At 49.3% G+C, this 23,493-nt stretch overlaps 10 protein-coding genes across 10 annotated transcripts; 5 read left to right on the forward strand and 5 right to left on the reverse strand.

Moving 5' to 3' along the window:
* Positions 1–31: 31 nt before the first annotated feature.
* On the forward strand, positions 32–3,485 carry BT62DRAFT_938831 (spindle pole body interacting protein). Its single transcript, XM_043187610.1, has 11 exons — positions 32–296; positions 353–586; positions 641–701; positions 752–1,525; positions 1,590–1,879; positions 1,939–2,218; positions 2,284–2,571; positions 2,641–2,799; positions 2,874–2,996; positions 3,048–3,272; positions 3,338–3,485. Exons 1-10 carry the CDS (start codon positions 187–189, stop codon positions 3,249–3,251), a joined length of 2,523 nt encoding a protein of 840 aa, XP_043033109.1. The 5' UTR covers positions 32–186; the 3' UTR covers positions 3,252–3,272; positions 3,338–3,485.
* Positions 3,486–5,171: 1,686 nt separating this feature from the next.
* On the forward strand, positions 5,172–8,221 carry BT62DRAFT_1081491 (uncharacterized protein). The gene is made up of 10 exons (XM_043179674.1): positions 5,172–5,557; positions 5,652–5,664; positions 5,721–6,003; positions 6,060–6,100; positions 6,149–6,237; positions 6,297–6,888; positions 6,955–7,105; positions 7,166–7,458; positions 7,520–7,670; positions 7,731–8,221. The coding sequence occupies exons 1-10, from the start codon at positions 5,481–5,483 to the stop codon at positions 7,769–7,771; spliced, it is 1,731 nt and encodes a 576-aa protein (XP_043033110.1). The 5' UTR covers positions 5,172–5,480; the 3' UTR covers positions 7,772–8,221.
* An 830-nt stretch (positions 8,222–9,051) lies between these two features.
* BT62DRAFT_998224 (uncharacterized protein) lies at positions 9,052–10,144 on the forward strand. The gene is made up of 2 exons (XM_043190712.1): positions 9,052–9,098; positions 9,151–10,144. The coding sequence occupies exon 2, from the start codon at positions 9,158–9,160 to the stop codon at positions 9,824–9,826; it is 669 nt and encodes a 222-aa protein (XP_043033111.1). The 5' UTR covers positions 9,052–9,098; positions 9,151–9,157; the 3' UTR covers positions 9,827–10,144.
* Positions 10,145–10,939: 795 nt separating this feature from the next.
* BT62DRAFT_913089 (cytochrome P450) lies at positions 10,940–12,848 on the reverse strand (the record flags this gene model as incomplete). The annotated part of the gene is made up of 9 exons (XM_043183875.1): positions 10,940–11,133; positions 11,203–11,344; positions 11,402–11,673; positions 11,730–11,790; positions 11,831–11,993; positions 12,051–12,121; positions 12,225–12,384; positions 12,437–12,623; positions 12,674–12,848. The coding sequence occupies 9 exons, from the start codon at positions 12,846–12,848 to the stop codon at positions 10,940–10,942; spliced, it is 1,425 nt and encodes a 474-aa protein (XP_043033112.1).
* Positions 12,849–14,521: 1,673 nt separating this feature from the next.
* Positions 14,522–15,443, reverse strand: BT62DRAFT_938840 (uncharacterized protein; the record flags this gene model as incomplete). Its single annotated transcript, XM_043187611.1, has 2 exons — positions 15,273–15,443; positions 14,522–15,220 (listed from the first exon to the last, which is right to left on the reverse strand). A coding segment is annotated over exon 2 (239 nt), but the record flags the coding sequence as incomplete, so codon positions are not given.
* BT62DRAFT_1013761 (P-loop containing nucleoside triphosphate hydrolase protein) lies at positions 15,100–15,744 on the reverse strand (the record flags this gene model as incomplete). The annotated part of the gene is made up of 3 exons (XM_043178109.1): positions 15,100–15,220; positions 15,273–15,458; positions 15,512–15,744. 3 exons carry the CDS (start codon positions 15,742–15,744, stop codon positions 15,100–15,102), a joined length of 540 nt encoding a protein of 179 aa, XP_043033114.1.
* Positions 15,745–16,074: 330 nt separating this feature from the next.
* On the reverse strand, positions 16,075–16,867 carry BT62DRAFT_1013762 (uncharacterized protein; the record flags this gene model as incomplete). Its single annotated transcript, XM_043178110.1, has 3 exons — positions 16,075–16,176; positions 16,233–16,460; positions 16,697–16,867. The coding sequence occupies 3 exons, from the start codon at positions 16,865–16,867 to the stop codon at positions 16,075–16,077; spliced, it is 501 nt and encodes a 166-aa protein (XP_043033115.1).
* A 218-nt stretch (positions 16,868–17,085) lies between these two features.
* On the forward strand, positions 17,086–18,195 carry BT62DRAFT_1081496 (uncharacterized protein; the record flags this gene model as incomplete). Its single annotated transcript, XM_043179675.1, has 4 exons — positions 17,086–17,116; positions 17,180–17,430; positions 17,918–17,952; positions 18,024–18,195. 4 exons carry the CDS (start codon positions 17,086–17,088, stop codon positions 18,193–18,195), a joined length of 489 nt encoding a protein of 162 aa, XP_043033116.1.
* A 932-nt stretch (positions 18,196–19,127) lies between these two features.
* BT62DRAFT_924625 (uncharacterized protein) lies at positions 19,128–21,116 on the forward strand (the record flags this gene model as incomplete). The annotated part of the gene is made up of 11 exons (XM_043184640.1): positions 19,128–19,194; positions 19,253–19,308; positions 19,488–19,662; positions 19,712–19,773; positions 19,824–19,851; positions 19,919–20,039; positions 20,133–20,217; positions 20,253–20,385; positions 20,438–20,521; positions 20,572–20,727; positions 20,923–21,116. 11 exons carry the CDS (start codon positions 19,128–19,130, stop codon positions 21,114–21,116), a joined length of 1,161 nt encoding a protein of 386 aa, XP_043033117.1.
* A 764-nt stretch (positions 21,117–21,880) lies between these two features.
* On the reverse strand, positions 21,881–22,703 carry BT62DRAFT_698686 (uncharacterized protein). Its single transcript, XM_043181924.1, has 3 exons — positions 22,299–22,703; positions 22,202–22,241; positions 21,881–22,135 (listed from the first exon to the last, which is right to left on the reverse strand). Exons 1-3 carry the CDS (start codon positions 22,624–22,626, stop codon positions 22,042–22,044), a joined length of 462 nt encoding a protein of 153 aa, XP_043033118.1. The 5' UTR covers positions 22,627–22,703; the 3' UTR covers positions 21,881–22,041.
* Positions 22,704–23,493: the final 790 nt, after the last annotated feature.

The following is a 23,493-nucleotide window of genomic DNA, read 5'->3' on the forward strand; positions in this document are numbered from 1 at the left end:
AGCGCAGAAACTGACGTGATGAAAGACATAACAAATGCATCTGCTTCCGGCGACCATCTCTTGAACGCATTCACGATACTTTCCTCCCTGGCAGTCAGCGACAGTACGATTCACAGAACTGCAGGCAAATACATCACAGCACGACCGGCGCTCTCTGGCGGCCACCAACAGTTTGCATGAGCCACGATGAGCTGCCAAGGAAACCACTGCTCCTTCGTCCTCCTGGCTGAATTTCACATCCTCGAAGGCGCGCAGCTCAAGTACCAGTTCCCTCAGCCTCTCGGTGTCGATGAATCGTGAGTGCATAGCCCACTCGAACTGGCGGCGACCAGGTATTCATCATCATCGGTAGGGTCCTCGCCATGTCGATGCTCCCGGACGGGGCTGAAATGCAGGTCGACGACTGGACGGTATTCTTCCTGAACCAGACGCCGTTCAATACTATCTCGCCTGTGGTCGGCCTGGACTCGCCAGACGTGAAGACGGTGGGGTTGCCAGGAGAGGAGATGTCGTCGCAAGGCGACCAGCCGGATTTGCTCTGCGTGCTGAACTTGGTGAGGACCAAGCATGATAAATCACTGAATCGGTGCGTTCGCTGTGGCCTGTCCAGAGAAATACGCTGATGCTAGGCGCTGGATAGAGGAGCAAGGGTGTTGGCATTGGCGATATGTACGCGACATCCATTTATCCAAATATTCAAGGCAAGTGCGCTGCTGCTGTTACCAAGGCTCATTAAATCTATTATTTCCAGCCCGTTTTGCTAATGGCTCTCGACGACTACCTCATCGATCCCTCGCAAGACTGTCTAGCACGTCTCTTTGATGCCGTCAACTCAATGGACTTTTCCGGCGCACCAATCCTGAACAGACACGAGAAGATGGTCATGAGATTCTCAGAGCGAAAGGACATCTTTGCTGAAAAGTTCGCTAATATCAAGAATGCTTCATCTGTGTCCTTCGGTGCAAGTGGCAGCAGGAATCCTGCGCATCGGACGACGCCTTCCGCTGGGTCTTACTCGAGTTTTGAAGAGGGTATCATGATGCGGACGAAGGAGAAGGAGCGAGCTGCTGATGAGAACAGGGGGCGGGAATGGGAGAACACAGTGAGGCCAAGAGACAGAACGGATACAGAGAGCACGACCGGGTCTTCTTCACAGACACGGCAATCACATACTCCACCTTCCGACTCATCGTTCACGCTAGGCGGTAGTGCTGTCTGGGTAGGGGAAGAAAGCGGCTTGGAAAATGCTTCTGCGGAAGGCGAGGACGGGGCCGTCGCGTCCTTGGCTAACAGCAGCACGCTAGTGGGTTCTAGTCGAAAGAGACGCTCAACGGATGCCTCCTCTGCGTCGTCACTCGTTGGATCTACCCTTAGGCCACCGCCGTTACACCCAGGTCATGTACCGTACGACCTACGATCCAGCTGGACTAAAGATACCCATTTCTTTCATACCACTGTGGCGTATCGAGATCACCAGCTGCCTATTAGAATGCCGCTTTCGACGTTTCCTGAAGAGGTTGGTGATGTAAGCAAGAAACTTTACTTCATCTCTAATGCATCGCGGACTCATGATGTTGTTCTTGGCCTAGTACTCCCTGATCACACTTATTAAAGTTTTCGGCGCCACCGTGAATGGTCCGTTGCATCCCCATCTCCATACGAACGGCCCTCAAACGCATCCGATTATCGTCCTCTTCAACGCGTTGATCACTGGTAAGCGGATAATATTTTTGGGTCATAAACGACCCGCGGGGGAAGTGTCAAGCTTCGTGCTGTCCGCATGCGCACTGGCATCCGGTTGCGGGGCTATTCTCCGAGGTTTCATAGAAAGAGCCTTTCCATACGCGAATCTCAATAATAGAGAAGAATGGGAGTCTGTGTACGTCTTTTTATATGTTGTCTTTCACGTCACGGTCCGATTAATCGCTTCAAGTTTAGTCCTGCGTACATCGCGGGTGTAACAAACCCGATCTTCGAAGCGTTAGGTGCCTGGGATCTTCTCCTGGATATTGGCACGGGTACAGTCACTGTGGCAAAGGATATCCATACCAACTACCCAATAACCAGTGGTTCTGGTTTCGTTGCACCTTTTATAACCCGGAGCGGAACACTGAAGGCTGAATCATCCGAGGAGGATTACCAGAAAGTCCCTAGCAAAGACAAGGTTGACTTTGTACCGAAAGCAGACCACAACACGGATACAGTGTTCATCGAAGACGTATGTGTGATGTTGTTCCTTCCCATCATTGAACTTGCCTGATGTAGATCTTCCTTTGTCCGTAGATTAAATCTGCCATTGAGTATCATTATGGGGAGAGCCTGGTTCGGGCACGGTTCACGGAATACGTTGGCCGTTTTGTGCGCTTGGCATCACGCTATGAAGAGGAGGCGACTGGTATTACAAGTATTGGGTATCCTAGTGGGCCTTTCATGGATGGGAGCGCTTCTCGACATCAGCTAGGGAGCGGCATTGCTTTCAACGACGAGGCCTTGGGTCACAAGGAACTAGCTTCGAACTGCCATCGCGTCGAGGCTTGGAAAAGGACGAACAGCTATAAGTACTATGCTATGGTCTGTCCTCCCTTGTTTTATTGTCCACCACACCACCTTCCTGACACCCTTGGCAAATTATAACTTCAGGATTTCAAAAAGTCGCTGACGACGAACCCCATCAAAGGCTTTGACGTTGTACATCAAATCTTCCGGCTCAGGCATGCCAAAAGGATCCCGGACTCGGAAGTGTCTTTGGTCATGTGTGCGCTTATTGAAAATGTCAAGACCTACGATCAGGTAGTGGAGGTGAGTCCTTTCATGCTTAATTATTTTTTTTTTGGTTTTTGCCCCGGCTAAGTCATTAAATAACTCCATTACAGTTTCTGTCTTATCTAATGCCCCATAGTGGCGGTCTCCTCCCCCTAGCGTTTGGGCTTTTCCACCAAAAGGAGTCGATAAGGGACCAGACGGTGGACCTGTTCAATCAGCTCCGTGCATATCCGGTAAGGTTGCGAATCGGTCGGTCCATTTTTGATATTAAGATTCATTGATAGGTGGGTGTATTGTTCCTGCAAACACTCAACCACTTTCAGCGCTACTCGTATGTGAGACAAGCACACATGCGAGAAAAGCGGATAGCTGAACAACAGCATGATGCCAAGGGGACGATGGCACCGTTGCTGCTCCCTCCGGCGGTTCCGTCACGTACGCACTCCAACACTAGCGTCACCTCCATGCATGTAAATGGTGCATTCTGATCTAATCATTGTAGTTTATGCGTGAGTGAGATGACGTTGCTTCCTAAGAGAGTGGTTGACATCTAATTCGTCTCTTTGGTTACCAGTTATATTATAGTCGTTCTGGAATTCACATACGTCTTCGCTATGTACTTTATCCCCCCCCACTTGTCTGTGTTATATCCGCATGTCGATCCTTAGAACGGGCGCTGGAGCGATCGCGTTTGGAAATTTTGGTGTTTGGTCCTGAAACACATTAATATTATTATTCGTTGAAATTTGAAGTTCCGAGAGTCGTCTGAACGAAGCAAGCGGCATTTGAAGACAAGGTGTCCGATAAACCCTGGGAATGACAAAGCTGAGGAGCTGGTCTGGAGTCGTTGGGTCCACACTTTTCCGTTGACGTGTGTGGACAATACGCACGGCACGGTTGAAGCCTTAATAATTCCGCAAATGCCGCGGTAGCCGACGGTTCACTGTGGCAGGCTTGTGGAAAATTTTGTGTGTTCATAAATGTCATTTGTTGCAGAGTAAATACGAGGATGAGAATTGAGTAGCCTGGGGTGAAACAAATAGACAAAAGACCGCGAGGATGTGATGGCAACCCGCATCAGGTGTCCCCATGAGTTGCATTGGAAAGGGGAAAAGGAAAAAAAAAAAAAAACACACACACAATCTTACAAAATAAGCCTTGAGAACGACGTCACGAAGACCGCTGCGCAGAAGCGTACCTTGCTCGTACCTATGATCTTCGTAGCAGCCATCGAAAACGGAACATGCGCAGCTCCACAGGTTAATTGACGGAGGCAAACCCTTTCAAGCGCCGCAGCGACTTGTGTACAGTCGTGTACCATACAATTCCTCAGTCACGGGGTGTACAACAACATATTCGGCACTGGTTATGACCATTTGGAGGAAATAGATTATCTATCACGGCGGTTGCCTGGAATAATAATAATAATACATTAAGAGCCTACGGATCCGGGCCTGCCTGAGAAGAACTGGAATCTGAAAAAGGGCAAGGGCTAGACTAATAAGTCGTGTGGCTTTTGCCCTCGGAGGTGTTTTGAGTGCGGACCACTACTATTGCTTCACCCATGAATCGTCGACAAGCATCAGCGATTCGATTCATCGCACATCTGTTTTCCGGCGAGTTCGTATCAGATTTCGAATGCACAGTTAGCGGGCCGCGTATTTGCGTAGTTAGCAAGGGGGTTCGTTCCAGAGCGAGCACAGGGATCGCCTTCCGTACAGATGAGTCATATCCGAAACGGGCCGACGTGGGCATTGGAAATTGGAGTATACGTTGGCGCTAGGTTAAAGCTTGAAAGAGAAGCCCCCCCAAGATGTATGAATTATTTCCGGCCCCCATCATCTGGGTCATGATTGTCGGTTCCTTGCCTTGCCGTCCAAACCCGAAACTAGGATCAACGGAAAGGTGTCCGATGCGCTGCCAAGCAGTCAGTCAAGTCAGGGTAGGCGTGCTCCTGACTATCATTCGTCCTGATCCCTGTTCTTCTACTCTTTCATGAAAAAAAGTTTACTTGAACGATGATGATGATATAAAGGAGCCAGAACAAAAGGAGTCTCATCTATCCGGAACGGACGAGCCGAGGCAATGCCCATTCGGAGCCCATCCTCCGAGAGACTGGCAGCGCGGGTTCAACAGCCCGATGTGAGAGAAAACGCGTTTGCCTGGTACAGACAAAGGTACAGAACGAAATGACAGTCCCAAAAATCCCCAGAAATCCTTCCCGCCCCCTGCTGCCTCAGGAACTACTCATGTGCAGAGGAGGCGGGGATAAAGGAAGCGTAAGAAAGATTGTGGCGTTATGTCAGGAATTGGACGACGCCTTTTCAGAAATTACCGGAACAAGAAATTTGGAAATTAATGGGTGTGTGGATCTCAGATCGGGATGACCCTGTGTGTGTTGCCAAATGTGAGTAAACTGTAAACGTACCCCGTGCTTTCCGTTTTGGCTGTGCGGCCCAAAACACTTGATCTTCCTTTATTAACAGACAAGCATCCATATGAGTTGCCTTCGTTTTCTCTGTTTCGCTTCCGCCAGCCCTTCCGGCCTTCATGCATAACTGGATCGTTCTGCATCTGTCTTTTCACTAGCCTCGACTCCCTTTTCTTTCCTTCTTGTCTCTCTTCTTGGAACGTTGCTCCGACCGCGGTATATTTCCGGGAAAATCGGTCTTTCTTTGCATTGTAGATCGTTCCCCGCATTGTTTTATATTTCTTTGATGGCCAACAAGATAGCGATGGTCGCTGGTGGTGCACAGGGAGCTTTGCAAAGAGGCAAGGCGTGTCTGCGGTGCAGGTCAGTGCGCGCATTTCCTCGAATATCACAGCAATTCTTATCACGTTTCTTCACCCTACCCTACCCCACCCCAACCCCCTCCCCCCTAACCCAGGAAACGGAAGATGGTACCCTTTTATTTTGCATCCGAGCGCTCCATGATCTGATCAGTTCGCGTTCATAGAGATGTGACGGTATGAAACCAGCGTGTCAGCAGTGTGTGCGTGCCAAGAAAGCAGATTGCTGTGAATATGATGATGGCAAGGGCAAGACGCGGACACAGATTCTCAAGGAGACAATAGCTCGTCTCGAACAGCGTATACGGGAGCTCGAAGATCCCGAATACGTATCACCTGCCATCACACTGCACGACCCTCATGCCTATCATCATTCTGAATCCTCATCATCTTCGTTGGGCTCTCCGGGCAGTACTTCGTTTTCTGCATCACATTCCCCCTTCCCCTCTGGTCAGTTCCCTGGCTGCAATTTGTCCGCGGACTAAAATTTGATGCGATGCCTATAGACACGACCAGCTCACCGGCACGACCATGGACAAATTTACCAGCAAGTCTAGGTCTCTCATTAATATCTCTTTCTGATCCTCTCTCGTAGGGCGTATCTCCTTCAGCCACTCCCTTTTCCTCCGAGATATTCTTTGACGAGCCCCAGATTCCTGGCCCATTCGACCTTGCACCCGCCCTGTAAGTCCTGCGTCATCCATGTCATTACACAATCTGATCTTTTGATGCGTCGCATCTAGCTTGGATCTCTTTGCCCCTCATCGTCACCAGTGCGGCTTTGAAGTGCACATGGGCAGTCTCAGGGATAGCCTCAACCTCCCCATGTCGGAACAGCGTCATCCCGCCCTCATGAACGCCATCTATCTCTGGGCCTGTTTTGTCTCGCGGCCAGAGCCTCTCTGTGAGCACGAGGATCACTTCCTCACCCAGGCCGTCCAGGCACACCAGCAAGGCCTTCGGCTTGCCGACAAAGTCTTGGACATCATACAAGCTTCGTGCCTCCTATCTCTCTACTTCCTCGCAAATGGGCGGCTGCTCGAGGGAAGCTACCACGCCAGCGCCGCGGCTGCCCTGGCGATCCAAATGGGCCTCCACGTGGATGTCTCACCAGAGCATCATCAGTGGATGAACGACTCCACAGAGTCTTTCGATCTCAAGCCGCAAAAGATCGATCTGAGACGCGGCGAGCGCGTTCTGGCATTCTGGCAAGTATACAACCTGGATCGATGCTGGTCCGTCGTGCTTAGGAAGCCTCCTGTCCTGCCGGATGGGTCAAACCCTTGGACCTCGATAACCTGCCCTTGGCCACGAGACATGGCGGAGTATGACTCGGTCCGTTAACCCTGAAACTTTTTTTTCCCGTTCTGTTCGCGTACGCTGATCTCGAATTTCATCCAGGGTTATATCGAGTCAAACTCCCCGTACCACACCATTGCGAGTTTCTTGAATGGGGATGTAGCCTCGGGGAGCTTCTCGCTGCAGACCTTGCGTGCAAAGGCCTCCACCCTCTTCGGCCACGCGGACCAGCTATCCCGGGCGTGGGACTCTCGTACGGTGTTTCGATTCCATATGATCATCACTTTCATGCTAAATTTACCACTCCACTTAGGAAAACCCTCACCAGGGAATCAAGAACAGATACGAGCGCTAGAGATTACAATCACGCGGTTTTTATCAACACTGCCTCCAGTACATTCAATGGATGCAACGATGCCTGACGATAGACAAATCTTAATCACAGTACATACTCTTGCGCACGCTTCTATAATAATCCTCCACCAGCCGTTCGCTCGTGACGATGCCCACTCGTATGACAGATCTTCTCGGGCTGCTAGAGCCTGCGCCTTGATTATTAAATCTATGACGGATTCCGATTTTAACTTTCTGGATCCCATAGTTGGCGTAAGTCCGTTTCTCATGCCGGTGGGAAGGCGTTCACTTATATGATATGATGTTCTTTTAGACTTGTTGGACATCAGCGGCGGAAATCATTGTCCGGGAGCTCGATACTTTGGAATCATCGTGGCCACCCATGGATAGTTCCGATGTGCGAAGCGAACTTGGTACGATTCTATACGCCATGACCAGTTTTCATTCCCGTTTTCCTATCCTGGGTATGGTATCTCGCTTTTCGTATGTTTCTTGATAATACTTACCTTGAGGATCTCGACTAGGTATTCCGATAGCGAAAGTCCAGAAGAGGCTGGAAGTATAGGATTCAATCTCGACGTACGAGGATGCTAATCCCTCCCTCTTGGACTCTTTACGAGGACACTCTTAAAAAAGACAATTGCCCATTGCATGGACATTGTAAACATGGACATGTTTCGTTTCGGACTCGAACATCTGTTGTTATACACTCGGACTCGCGCTTTTTGGACTAAGTTTGCCCTTACGGATGCGCCTGGTCGTACCCTTAACGCTCTTTGACGATGTTTACGATACCTTTGCATTAGAACCATGGACTATGGACTACGACTCACTCGGACTTGTACTAATAGGCATTGCATCTTTATTGACTCCTCCAGCTTATCTCACTCACACCTTACTTATAATGTAGTTTTATCGTTACTTACCTGTACCTATTGTTCCGGACTCTTGCTCTCTTGTGTTGTTGCTTTCTAGGTGTTAGGACGCTCGCATAAAAAAAAAAAAAGAAAAAAGGTGTAATAATAGAGTTGGCGGCTGAAATAGGGCTCGTTTTACTTGCAGGATATGTACGTCACATTTGAGACTTGACTGTATGAATTGGCCCTGCCCCCGCCCCCTTGAGATCTGGCCAAATGACGGGTAAACGGATGGATAGCAAGTGCCAAGTGGAACGGGTCGGGTTTATTTTTACACATGGGCTATTACATTATTTGATCATTAATGTTACTTCTACCTGCAGGGAGGAGATCTTGCGAAGTGCAAGGGCTGTTGGGGAAACTATGCGGGCATCTTACCCCAGAGATGTGCAGATGACTTACCAATAGTGTTGCTTTGGAGAGTGGATGACAGAAACACTGTGCTACGGCTCGGAAGCGCTGAGCCGAACCACTCAGTCACATTTGCCGTGCGACGGCCATCAATGGCTATGGCTATTTTTAGTGGGGTCTCCAATTGGTAGTTTCTTGAAAAAAAAATGATTGTGTCAGCCGTGTTTTGTTACTACTAATTTGATGTGATGGTAACCTGACCAACACATTAAAATATATATATAATAGTTTCTGAAAGGACGAATTTCAAAATGTAAGTAAAGAGTTTCTCACACATATTCATTCTGAAGTGAGATCATCGACTGGTAAGGATCGGCTTGGGAAGCGGTGTGCCGATGGACTCGATTGAGAGTTTGGGGAAATGCCGGAGGACGGCGATCAAAGTATTTTAGTCTTAAAGAGGCAACGTCGTAACTTACTACCCTCTATATACATTCTTTTATGACGGAGCCGCCGATCCGAAAACAGAATATACAAAGTCCGACATTACATAACGTTTTCTGTCAAGTGCTGATTAGCCACAGTAAGCCTTTGCCCACTACAAGACCAGACCTGTGGATAGAGGTACGTACTGTCCGACATCCCATTTCTCGTTATTATTTACCGATGCTTGCAGAGCTATCATGGACTCAGAAAGTGAGCCCAAGCCTTCTACATCGACTTCCAATCCCTCGTCTGCCTTTGAACGATGGCGCAGCTGGGCCAGTGAAATGACCGGCGTCGGACTGTCCACTGGCACCCCCTCCACATCCCGACAAACGCGCGACATTGCGCGCTGCGAGAAAAACAAGCAATGGCTGATCGACAATTCGCCCGTCGTCACCTTCATGCTTCAGCACCTCGCCCTCAGCGGCTGCCGCGTCCCGGCCCGGAACCTCATCTGCGGCCCTTGCAACCAGACGCGCGCGGGGGGGTACGACCCCGAGCGCGGCGCCATCATCCTCTGCGCGTCCAACTTCTACAGCCGGAGACACATGGAGCGCACCATGGCGCACGAGCTCGTGCACATGTATGACGACTGCAAATTCCGCGTGGATTGGGCGAACTTGCGGCACCAGGCATGTTCGGAGATACGGGCGAACAGTCTGAGTGGGGATTGTCGGTATACGAGTGAGTTGGCGAGGGGGGTCTTTGGCGTGGCGGGTCAGCACCAGGAGTGTGTGCGGAGACGGGCGGTTGACTCGTTGGCGGCGAATCCGCTGTGTCCTGACGAAGAGACTGCGAGAAAGGTCGTTAATGAGGTCTTTGAGAGTTGTTTCAAGGATACCAGGCCTTTTGATGAGGTGTATTGATGCGCCTTTACTCTCTCTGTACTGAGCGCACGCCCTCTAGCCGTTATCGGATTGGGGCTGACCACAGCCTACTCAGGTCTATAGGAATATGAAGTCGTGCGCGCACGACAGGATTGGGCTTTGCCATGATAGCGGCGGCCATGAGATACTCTGGGCAGAGGATACGGCAGTGCATGTAGTACAGTATGGGTCCTTAGGACACAACGTAGTCCTCCCGAAAATAGTGCTTACATTAGATTTGTTTTGAGACGGTGCTCGAGTAAGGAAAGGAAAGGAAAGGAATATTTCAGTAGAACAAAATTAAATATATGAAGCAAGTTGCGAAATAGTCCTGGGATCCGAGCTGTTCTTCTGGAGGAGGAGCTATTTTATTTTTCCATTCGTCCCAAGGACTCATCATTACACGGCACGGTTACCACTTGGGCATGTCAGACGCAAGTATAACAAAATATGGCCTCCACTTGCTAAACAACTCTCCCACATGTACACCCCTCAAGCCAAACTTGGAACAAGCCCACAGCAGAACTTGAAAAAACCTGTAAGCAGCCCCCCCGGAACAAACACACCACACCTTCCAAAGCATACGCACCACATAGAAAACTTGAAGGTACATTATAGCGACCAAAGTAATTGTCGATCTTTCGGCGATCAGTCCTGGGAGGAATTGTATATACACCGCTAACATTGATCGCACAGTACACCGTACAAGGTGGCCCCAGAAGAATTCATTCTGGGGCATGGAAGACATCTGCTTGCCCCTTCAGTGATACTACGGCCGCGGGCGATTCTAGCGTGTCGAATATCCTGGCCGTTCGAACCTAGGAGGAGCGTATGTACACTGACCTGAGAATCATCACCGCGTGTCTTCTTTTTTACATCATCCGCCTACCAAAATCTTAGAAGTCAGAACCAGTGAGATATCCAATCCATGCTAGGACGTCTGCATATATGACAGCCCCCCCGCCGAATAATCAGTGTTCTCAGTAGTCAGTAAAGTCCATGTTACTCCAACGCGTCGTTATTAAAATATCATGCTATTAGTTGTGACAGGTTGATCTAGTGAATAGGTAGCGGCAATTATTTGTACTTCACATCTAAATGGACCCTCTTCCATTACAAGTTCCGGGGAGTCGCCGTGATAGCCAGAGGATAGTTAAAGAGTGTCGTGCGCATGTTAAGAATACCATCCATGAACTTCTGCTGATCAAACGACTTCGGGAGGTCCATATCATAGGCTACCATTAGCTTGGCCACAGTGAGGTGAAGTTCCTGGTTAGCAAAGACCTTGCCGAGGCAACTGAATGCACCTGTCAATTGCGTAAGTCGATCAACAAACAACCCCCATTATTGAATCAATGAAAAACGATAACACGAACCGTAGGAGAAACACAGCATGGCGTTCTTCTTCGTGATGGTCGCCGGACCGAGACCTTCGGGCTGCCATCTCTCAGGCAAGAATTCCATCGGCATGGGGTAGAAGTTTTCCGGGTCGGTCTGTTGGGTGTATGGGGGAACCGACTACATAACACTTTAAGACAATCTCTTCTTAACATTATGACCATCACTGTAACGTACCACTATGATGTCCTCGGGGACGAATTCACCATCAATCATCGATCCTCCCTCGCCCACGACACGAGGTAGACCACCGAACGGTGTGCCAAGGCGCAAACCTTCCCAGACGACACCATAGAGGTAGGGTAGATCGAGGAGTGCTTTGGGGTCGTCAATCTCATCGACGCTGTTAAAGTGAGCATCAAGTTCATCACGGAGTTTCTTGTAGACGGTGCGGTCACGGAGGAGGTAGAAGAGAAGTATCGTTAGCGTTCCACCGGTAGTGTCGGATCCTATAGGGGCATTCATTCATCAGACACAATTCCGGCAATGACCTTCATGTACACACCGGCAGCAATAGCAAAGGCAGAGTCAATATTGAGGTCTTCATCACCGAGACGCTCGCCACCCTTCTCCCCGAGCTAGACGACGGTATGATGAAGCCGCAACAGCGCCCAAAAGAAAATAACTCGCCAAGTACGAGGCAATATCATCACCAGTGATGTGTTTACGGACATCCATGAGCTTCGTGGCAGTCCTTTCCAGAACGTGGAATTCATCAGAAGCAGGCAAGTTCCATGCAATGTCGAAGATGGAAGGGGCTTCACCGAGACTGTAGAGTAATAATTAGGATGCATTCAGAGCGAACGGACATGTAGAATGGACTCACACTTCGAAGACAACTGTGGCGTTTTGAGCATTCTCAGAAACATCCTCCGGGTCACCGTTAGCCATAAGTTCCTGTGCAACCGTTGTTTAAAACTATAAGAATTGATCAAGTGGTACGCACGACATCGCTGGTTGCGCCAAAAGTCATCTCAGCCTGAATACGGTATCAGCATACAGAAACACTAAAGAGGAACCATTTCGTGACCATCAAATCATACGCCCAGTGACGGATTATCTCAGACATGTCAATGACACCATCAGGACCGCGTCGCTTGTCCATGACCTTGATCATCTGCTTCGTCCGCTTATCAACGACAGCGAGAAGCTTGGGAAGCCTAAAATAGTTTGTGAATTCTTCGTTAGAAAAAAGGGGATAAATGAACATACGACTTGGCAATGAAAGCACCAGCCCACGCCTTCCTGCGAATGTTGTGCATTTCTCTCGAAGGGGTGAAGAACAATCCCCCAACGGGGGCACGCCCCGGTCGGTACGCCATACTCTTGTTCATGCTCTGTGCGGTGGTATAAATCGGGTGGATAGCTTCATTAGAAGCAATGGAGAGTGTGTTGGGACCTGTCTAATGTCAGCTTCCCCATACGAAGCGTGAAAGAAGCCAGGCATACCGGTTCGCACGAATTTTCCGTACTTCTTATGCAGGTCCTTGATGATCAGGTAACGGTGACCGGTCGACACCATGTGCATGGCCTTCAACGACGTAACCTTGTAGAGGAAGGGACCAGGGAAGCGCCAGAGGGGATGCAGAGGTGAGAGGCGGTAGGCAACGGCAAGCACAATCATCGTCCCCAAGAACGATGCGAGTCCGCCAGTCGCTATTCCCAAGGATTGGCTTACGCCCAGTTGCTTGTAAACACCTGTGCCGAAAAGCGACGCCCAAGTAAGAGCACAAACAACAACCGCGGTGTCTCCACGGTATTCATTACGGTTAAGATACAAAGTTGTAACCTGGAAAAATGTTGAGGGCACTGGATCTAATGGGGAAGACCAACGAGGACTTACTGCTCCTGTCGCTGCAGCAGCAGTGGAAACACCAGCGAGGTTGAAGGAAGGAGCCAATTCTTGCAAAGCGGACAAAGACATGATGGTGATGGTTGGGTGAAGAAAGTGCTGGCTGAAACTCTGGCTCATGAAAAGGCAGAGTTAAAGCCGAGTCGGGTGCAGCGTACATGATCATAAACAGCGTAACGTAGGTCAGGGAAAATGATGCGTTCCACATTCGACAGCCTCCGGCAGTCTAGCTAAAGCCACGAAGCAGCGGTAAGACCCCGATAACAATTTCGCTTGTCGGGTTAGACAAATTTTGATACGTTCTATTCGCGTGATGACCTACGACTAATCTATTAATAACGAGATGAGCTGCTTGATATAGGATTTTGACTAATGAATTGCTTACCATGTACCCTAAAATCCAACGTATTTAGTCATTCGAACAGTGAATTAGGGAGAGTAAATTGTCCCGTCACCGCAAAGGAATGACGGATCGGTGATCGAGTAACTTTCACATGCTGAAATCTGGTGGCTGTGTTCCGTGTACGTGCCTGCTTTTTCGCTCCGGCTACCGCAGTTGTGGCGTTAGATATTTCTGTAATCAACTTGGCAGAATTTCATCATGTGAAGGCCTTGCTGCAAGAGGTTGCTGTTCGTGATTCATTATTGAGATAAATGAGACTACCTGACTGCTTAAACAGTATAAGCCTGGCAGTGGTTGGGACGAAATCAGCCAATACCCCAGGTACCCTGCATTCCCAGGTTTTGACAAGTCGTTTCAACTTGGACAGATGGTGACGGCCGCCCCACTTGGAAAAAAACACAAGGTTTTGGGGATTAGTATAATTCCTATGCATAGAATAAGCATACGACTGCTGTACAGTCCCAACGGGAGATAAAAGGCCTCACATTGGGAAATCCCCCGGATCTGCATGTCGCGGGGGATTGGGTTTAGAAAATTCTCCCGCGCTATATGTCCGTAAGAGCGAATTGACCACAGGACTAGAACACCACGAGTGAAAGCGATAGAAACCTAAAGGTAAAGATTCCCCGTGATTGCGATAAAAAAGTTACGGTCGACACAAATACAAGTGATTTGCGGTTAGATAGCACCGTTCAGTGTTGCGGCCGCTCGCCCGGCATGACATATACTGAAGTTTTGCTCTCAGACTGACGCTGAGCCACGTCCACCCTCCAATCCCTTAGTCGCATTCAGATGGGCTTCACGCACATCAGTCTTCTCTTCGACAGCTTTCGCGATCGCAGCAGCTATAGTCGCGTCCCACTTTTCTAGGGTATGATATCCAATGGGGTCAATCATGAGCATAGGGTCATCATCCTCGACTCCATATCCTAACGTCCGTTTCGGCGCCTCTCCTGAAAATTCACATGTCAGTCAGTATGAACGCACGGAGGACGAATAACTTACCATGAGCTTGCATCTTGACCTTCTTCCGGGTCTTCATGGTCTGCGTCCTGGCCCTAGTCTTGGCGCTCATTATTGGATAGAAAAATTGTCCGATAAACTTCTGCAGCCCTGTTTTTCAGAAGTTCCATATCTCCAGCCCCTTCGGTCTGCGCAGAGAGACAACGCTCGACGGATTCCGTCGTATACAGTGCGCCAAGACTCCGAGCGGTGTACCCCCCAGGACATACTTTGTCAATATCCAAACCCAGATCCAAACCCTCAGTAGATTCTTCCAGGGACGCGAAAGTAGTGGCAGCTTTCCTCGCCTGGCCCTTCTTCTTAGCTATGCGCTTCGCAAACTCGTTGGTTAGCCATGCATGTGTCAGCACCCGGTCCCACGTAGTCTTCGAAATCATACGCGAGGAGGCCGCGCAGTTTGACCGGTACTGTGCGGAATGGGGTTGCATATGAGAGCGTGTTGGTGCTACGAATGATAGCCCAGCTGTGCGGGGAGACATGCGCAATGATGACGGTTTCCGACGGCTGACGGGATTCAACGTCAAAGATAGGTTTCAGCAACATGGTTAGCTTATTTGAACGCCAGGGTATATACACAGATCCGTCTTCAGTCGCCATCTAGGTTTTGGCGCGGACAGACTCTTTGAGATTCATGAAGCTTTCATTGTTCTCGTGGGACTCTTTCATGCGCTGCTTTTCGTGAGCTTTGGAGTCTTCGCAGCGCTCACTCCCTGCTAAACTTAAGTAAAATCAGTAATTCTTTTCATATGATGCCAACTAATGCAGCTTACTCGAAGAGGATAAGCCATCCATCTTCGGCGTACGGTAAAGACTTATTCTTGATATGGGTGTTGAGAACAGCATGGCTGCCGCTACTAGCTGCATTTCGGAGAATAGCACTGGTGCGCCGGTGCGACGGAGAAGATGTGATAAGGTCCTCAAGCTCTTTAGACGTGCGGACGATCGTGGAAATAAGCCTTGGCCTAACATTCCCAGCTTTGTCCTCGTGGATGGCGATGTTGTTACGCACAACATTTCCCGACGCGTCCATTTGTCGCTCGGCTCAACTAAATCCGTCGCGTATTTCCCCAAGAGTTCGGAGAATGTCACGCTGAACTCAAAATAATCCTCTTCATTTTTGCCATAGGAAAGGCGGGAGCCAATGATACGAGCGGCGTCAAAGAGATCTCGCGCGATACGTGACTCGATTCCTCCATGGTGTATGTTTTTCCACTGCTTGTTTGACCGTAAGCGAGAATGCATCCGACGCCACCGGATAATGCCAGATGGAGGAGCTGTACATGTTGTCAATGAGGTTTCTCAGAACACGAGAACACATGCATCAATGGCAGGGTCGGTGAGTTAATTAGGCCCGGAAACTGACATCTCAGAGCTCCTTATCAAGTCCCAGGCCTAAAAAACCTTCCCAACAACGCGATAAAGAAGTTCTTCACTTGGACTTGGATCTTTTTCCCGTGGTAATGGTTATATTGAGCTTGTATAATTCTTGCAAGAAGCCAGAACATGTCAGATTTCCTGGCCTAAAAACAGACCGGCCTTGCCATGAGGCCTTGCAAAAGTATACGCACGTCGTTAGCAAATGACAGTTAGCTGATATACTTCTTCATTCGTCGTATCCGGCCCAAAGGTAAGGTCAGCGATGTATTCCTTGTGTGCGAGCGTAAATCCAGACCACTGCCCGGAATTGTTAGCCGTCAGGACTAGCACCAGCAAAAAAGCGGGGAACGCACCTTCATTCCAGGTACATGAGCAACAAAGACACCCGGCTCAGCGCTCTCGACGGTGACGCCTATGCATGCCTCGACTGGCACGTCATCCTCCCCGTCCATAGGAATCAATTTGAATTTACCGGCAGCTTCGCCAAGTAGCGGAGGACGCGTTCGAAACGCGACAATGTCTCGGTGGTTTGGTGATATCTTCGAATGGCACGCTGAATCCCATCGCTGGCGGCTGCTCTGCTAGCCATTCTTCGAGGAGACTACGAAAATGGGTCAGTTGAGCCGTCGTGAGAGTCGCAGACCGTGACGTCGCCATTGGTAGATAAGAGGTTAGGAATATCTCTGCGCCATTTGTTTTTCCAGGGTCAAGGTATCGTAACCCGAGCTTCTTGTCAATATCAACCCAAAAATGAGAATATATGCGGCAGCAAGGGCGATTATTCAGCACTCATGGTCGTTGAAGGTAGGCGAGGTACAAATGATGGCAAACGCGGCTCCGCGCCTTCAACGTCATCGCTTACCGTTACCGCCACCATCATCAAATCTCGGAGATTCCTGCCACTCGCGTTGAGCAAGGCCAGTGTTTGAGGACAGCGTGGGCAAGCTCCATTAACGAAAAGATTCGACGAAGACATTGGCGGGAGCATCTCCAACTCCCCTCTGGCCGGCAGCAGCCTTGCAGTTGCGTCCTGATTCCTTCACGTAACGATGGTAATTCAACTTCGCCACGACGCCGTATTCTCCTGGGATCTTGATTAGAGACAGACGCCTCCAATTCCTCTGGATCACTCCGAAGGTAACGCCAGGATATCCCTTCTGCTGTGAAATTTGGTACCGTACTCGGCTCACCAGGCTGTAACTTGTCATGTCCACCGCTCCAATTCACTCACGTCTGCGTCAGTGACTCAGGGTGCTGCAACGACAGTAGAGGCTGAACGAAATATCCGGATTGACAACAGGTTCCAAAAATTGGTGGTTGGTGCGCTTCGCGGGATTGGCTATCTATCTTTCCCTCGCAATACATACACACCCGGCCTCCTCGTTCCCTTGGGCGCATCTCCGTAGACTCAAGAAACCGAGGAAACCGAGCTATGTCTTCCTGTTAATGTTTCCTGCTCCTGCACGCACAGATATACAGCTTGGGGAATACTGGGGATACCGCGATACGACTGTCAATCATGCCGCAAAAATATATACTCCCCTCTTCTCCGTCTGCTAGCATTTTATGACATTTATTACATTCAGATGACCTGAACTCTATCATTCTTCAACTCTGCTTGGCCAACCACTGATTCTCAGGACATTTTTTGGTTTAAGAAAAATGTTCTCGAACCTTTTGCGAACATATCGTCCACGACTGACAGATGTCCAATACGCCTGGTAAACAGACAATTTTTTTATCGAGGCACCACAGAAAAATCTGTCGATAATCCTGACGCATTTTGTTGTAGACGAAAGCTTTCTATATTCCAATTAGTCTTCCTTGCTAGTCAGCTGCCAGGAGTACAAGATTTTTCTCGGTGGCAATGGAGAATCCTTGAAGCGCTTTTCTGTTTTACTACTACTTGTATCTTCTTTCCGATGGGGACGGCGAGACCCAAGAAGAGCCATTTACACGTGCTGAAAAAGCAGTCATCTTTGATTGCCTGCTTGCACCACACTATATTTTTCGACTTCCTTGTTGATGTCAAATGTAGCGCAGCAGTCTTTTTGTGGTTAGCGTCCCTCATGGGTGTGTTTCTTCACTCTTCACAGAGAAACATGCACTGAAAGTCCCACAGTACTTGTAAACGTGTTCTGAAGCTGCGCTGCTAACGTAGCCCGCACGCAGGCTCCCATCTATAACCTATACTTCTTGCTGTCGCATTTTATCACGTTCAGCATGTCCAGCGAATGGGTCTGGAACGCCAAGCGCGACATCAGCAAGACAGACCCTGCGCCAGTGCCAATCATACAAGCCGCCTGGCACCTCTGAATTTGTCCTCGATCTTCCTCCACTCCAGCGGCGGTCTGTCTAGCCACCCTAGGCGGGAACAAAGCGAAGACAGTACGCGTACGAGATCCCTGAAAGAATCCCCCAGCTGAAGTGGGATCAATTTCATACCCTTACTTCTCTGCAGCGTGATTTCTGTTCAAGAAGTTGCAACTCGACATCACGCCCGGAGTCTTAGCGTAAAGCCGCTACGGGTCCGAAATACCGACGCATGAACCTTTCAGAGCGGAGCAAACGTCCGACTGAGCTCCATTCCAGGTTCAACGGGTTGACACTTGAGCTGACGTCGGGGTACGAAGGGCTTTCCAACAAATGATGGTGGGCTTTGCGAGTCTGTCGTATCGACAAGCGTTCTGGATCGACAGCCTTTGTTACTGAAGGCAGCTTAAACTTATCGTCTAACGACTCGGAGGTTAACCGTGATAGAAAGCTTTTATTTTCCAAAGGATTGGCAAATGGGAGAACTGTCAACTGTTCTTGAAAAACGGACAGAGGCATCACGAGAGGGGATCGTATAGCCTCCGGGGATATGAGAGGATGCGAGATACAGAACTAGGAGTGTTCTCGGAAATAGACACAACATCCGTACAGCCAACACACGAGATAATCGATATCAGTGTCTGAAAGAGAACGAAGACATATACGAAGTTAACGACGAAAATTCTTGTCATAGAGCGAGACACAAGTAAAAAGAACAACCACGTTGAGGAAAAGCCATTGAAAAAAGTTATGTACCGTCACGTGACTCTAAATTCTGACGTTCGGTTACCGGCTCGCATCGCGATCCATGAACCACCCACCACCACTACCTTACGATTACCGTCCGCCTCTCGACGGCTCTACGTCATACAGCAAAAGCTGCAATGTCTTAGTTTAACTTTATAGTATCGTGTGCAACAGAGTGGCCCACTGAGATGCATAACTTGGTCTGCTTACTTGACTCTTCAATACCCTCACGACTCGTCAACGGTCCATGCCGAGGTATCTCTTCTAATGCCTTTTCTTTCCTCGAGGAGTTCAAGAATATCATTTCGTGCAGGAACTCATAGACTTCCTCTGGAAGGACTGGATATTTTGAAGTCCCTTCGACCGTTAGTGAGCTCAAAGCTCTTCTACGCGTCGAATGATATTGCTAAGCAGTCAACGATACTTTTTCGGTCTTTGCTGATTCTCTCTCTGGCCTTTGTCTATTATGATAGGACATATGCAATATGGATGTGAACGAAATAAAGTTAGATTCCACTCGCTAATGAAATAGCGAAGATATTCAACAGCCGAAGCCAGTTAAGAAGGTGGAACGTGTTGAGAAACGACCTTCTTCAACATTTGCCCAGTCATCTAACGTTCCCTTTGATGCCCATGTCCTCGCCCCTTGTCGACACCCGAACTCTGTTGCTCTCCCGTACCTTTGTGTCACCGATGAAGAAGACGGTTTCAGCCTAATGAGCGGTGCGGAGAATTGCTGAGCCTGTTATTGGAATTATCATATCAAAAACAGGGTTCGTGGGCCGGGTGGTGCTCGGTTGGCTTGACAAAGTACGGGCCGACCCTGATGTTCTAGTGCGTCGGCTTTTCCTGACTCATGATCACCACTGACTGAATTTGAATAGCCCGCAGATCGTTTTGCGCGCAGGGACGGTACGTGTACGACCTTACCGACCCCTATTAGTGCTCTCAAATTTGCTTAATTTATCATTCCCCTTAGCGTGCATGTCGAGGGAATCGTGGCCCAAAGCCAAACTCCGACGTTCAAACGACTTTCGTGGAGATCAGATACCATCGATGATGACAGTTGGGGTTCCGAAGAACAATGGGAACAAAGCATTGTTAATTGGCTAAATACGGTTCAAAGATGGTAGGCATATCTTCATTGGGCCCTTTGTTGTGCCTCATATATGTAACAGCAATGTATACTACAGGGGATCCTCTGCTTCTTTCCCAGCTCAAAACTGTTCATTCACCTTGGCTGATTCCCAGCAGCATGAGAGGTGGTCTCCCTCTAAGGTCTGCACCCTGTCTGAGGTGTTCTACGTCTGTAGATAGCGAAAGCGACGGAGCCTGCTCTATTTCAATTTGATATTGATCTCGCGTATAACATTGCCTGGGAGCTACAGGTTCGCAGACCCCATCGGATAGAGCGTCTGCTCAACCTGCAGAATGTGGAAGGCAAGGGTGAGTAACTATTGCCCATACTCTCCTGAATTTTCCTCTCATTATTTTGCAGAACACATCAGACGGATGGTGGGCCTTCCAATAATGGAAAGACTGACGACCGTTCGAAGGGCACAGAAACGTTCTCTTGTTCAGAGTACGTCATTTCTTTTTGATCTTTAGAAAGCTTTGGATGCTGATACGTAGTTGTCAGACTCGCTGCGAAGTCCTCTATGCAGAGCTCTCTTTCTCAAGCTACACCCATTGCCGCAAAGACATCAGTGGGGTCAACATCACCGCAAATCGAGGAAGAGCAGGAAGGATTGAGCGCGTTGACACTGACAGTCGTGATGATCATGAAGCGTGCGGCAGTCACGTGTCATTGGACGCGACGCGTCCTTAGCCGAGGCATAATGATACCCGGTACTAACCTCCGAAATCCTGCCTCTCCTTCTGAAATTCCTCGCTTTGCATCTAGTAGCCAGTTCTAGTCGCGATGGTCGACAAAGAGGGGGATACTTGCTAAATCATGCTGCTTGCCCTGAATCCACCAACTAGTACATGCGATGGACACGATACCACGGATCTCCGACCCCATCGTGGCTGCCGCGAATGATGTGCAGAAAAACTTTGGCCACAGCGATCCGCTGAACGGCTGCCTGTACAAACTGGGGTTTCCGAAGAGGACGCAGTCAAGACAAGACCTCTTACCTGCGGAGTACCTTCACGGCCTTATCTTAGGCTCTGGATGAATGTTCTTTCCTGATTATTCCCAACGTTGAAGTTCAGCGGTGCGACGCCGGAGTATCAAATCCCCGGCACATAAGGCCTTGTTTTCCTCGTCTCCACTGGCTGCGCGGATATAACGCCGAGATTATTTAGTAATCCCGGTACGGTCAGCAAATCGTCAACATAACAATTGGGTCCAACTTCTCTGCAAAGAGGGAGCAAGCTGTGCCGGTCTGACAAAGATCAAGTGTATAGTAAGCTACCGGATAGCTATCCGTGCGCGCGAGACCTCGCTTTGATATATAAAGGTATCCTCTCTCTCATTCATTTCCGAGTCTCGGTGCCCTTAATCGTAGTATATCAAGGGTCTGCTGACGGAATCGTTATTTTGGACTGGATGTGCCATGGATGGTTCCCAGTCCAATTGTGGTATGTCGCCGTTTTCCTGTGAAATTTTCGAGGAACAAGTTACTTGGGTCTTTCTTGGTGGTTTGATCTGCCATGGCCATGGCCCTGCGCAGCTCCTTGAACATGACGATACTCATCATTCTCAGTGGACAACCGTCGGGATTCAGAAAAATTGCCGTGACAGGCTATTCGTTCGCTCAGACTGCACGAGATTGTAATCAGTCCCATGGTAATGAATACTCTCCGTCGAATGTTCTCTATCGAAGCAGGGGCGCCTCGAGGATCCAATTGCTGCCGGTCCTCAATTAAATGGAGAGTTCCGGGCTGCGTGGTTTTCAGGATTTCTGCTTGCCAGTGGACCGTAATATCTCCTCTATTCCTGGTAGGATATGTGTAGTGGCTACAGTCAAGTAACGATCAGTATTGAAAACCCTTTGAAATTTGATCCCGTCTGGAAATAACGTGAACTTGTGACCGTATCCCGAAATCGTCATTTCGAACTCGGAATTGATCCACATGGTTCGTTGGGACTCTTCTTTTTCACTGTCTGTTTCGAGTTGTTCTTACATCCTCGTCCGTATGTGATGAATCTCGGTAGCTTCCTCTCTTTAAGCCTGGTCGCTCTTCTATCGTCCTTCATCGTCGCTGCCCAGGTGAGCCACAGCATCGTCTCGGCTATGACAAACCAAACAATCCTCACCCAAATATTCCCAGGATGATCATCACAGAGCTGTGGGTCGCTTTTTTCGCGCTGAAAATCAATTCAGAATTCATTTTGAATATAGTTGAACAACAACCAGGGTCAGACGCCGTGTGAACTGGTCGAGGAGATGGTGCGGTGCCAACCGGTGAGGGCGGCTCGGTGGGCAAGACCTGTGCTTGGTGGACGGGAAGTGCAGCACACATGGAATGGGGAACCGAGTGCAAACTGGTGTACATGGTACGTTTTTGCTCTTGGTGCATGTTGTTGTACTCAGCACAAACAGCACAAACATCTTCTTCAACATCTGGAGCGCTTGTCTGATGAGTCAGGGCAACTACTCGCTGACCTCGGATCAGTGGCTGACCCATTGCGAGCAGCACCAGCTGCGTATCACCACCTCCAAGCGCTCTGACCAGGTTCATGTACCCGCCTGGGCCTACGCAGATATGCCAGTCAATCAGACCTTCAATATTCGTCAAGCCGTCGACAGTAAGCAAAGCTTTCCTCGGCTCATATCCTATATCGCTTATTCTTCCCAGCTGGCGATTCTGAGGATGCAGGTGACGGCTGGTCAAAATATCAGATCATCACAGTAGTGGCTATATCTTGCTCAGTTGTGGCCCTCGCTGCGATTTTGCTCTTCTTGTACCGGTGGAGGAACTTGTGGGCGCGACACCACGGTGTATCGATAAAAGGCTTCTCGTTTAAATTTCCCCGATTTCCTCATGGGCCGAAGAAAGTACGGACTGACAGCAGAGACAAGAATTGGGCCATCGACGATGAAGTCGAAGATTTGGGAGATTATGAGATCGTGGGCACGCCCTCTACGTCACGGCATGGACATATTCGTCTTAGCTCGTACCCAACACTGTATAATAGCCCGCCGCGGAGGACATGGTACACTCGCTCCCAGGACTTTTTTCGAAAGACGGGACACACATTTCTTGAGGTTGCGGAAACCATACCTCTACCGTGGAAAAAGAGGCCTGTGCACGTCAAGGCGCTCTCCCGCGACATGATCTTCGATATAGATGGCACCGCAATCAGCACAAAGACTGACTCTACGCTTGAGAACTATCGCACAGCGGGAAAGCCGATGTACACGGCGGCCCAGGCTGTCCCTGGATCTAGCAGATTCTCTCGCCTATCATTGGTTGATAATGAGAGCTACATCAGTAATAATGGAGAAGACCAGCCGGGGTTCGAAGCTGATAGCGATCAAGAACGACTTATCACTCCTTCCGACGAGTTGCCTGATCCCCCGCCCAGTGTCATGTTAATATCTCGAG

This window comes from Guyanagaster necrorhizus, assembly GCF_019112545.1.
Source record: "Guyanagaster necrorhizus MCA 3950 unplaced genomic scaffold BT62scaffold_67, whole genome shotgun sequence".
Classification (NCBI taxonomy): domain Eukaryota; kingdom Fungi; phylum Basidiomycota; class Agaricomycetes; order Agaricales; family Physalacriaceae; genus Guyanagaster; species Guyanagaster necrorhizus.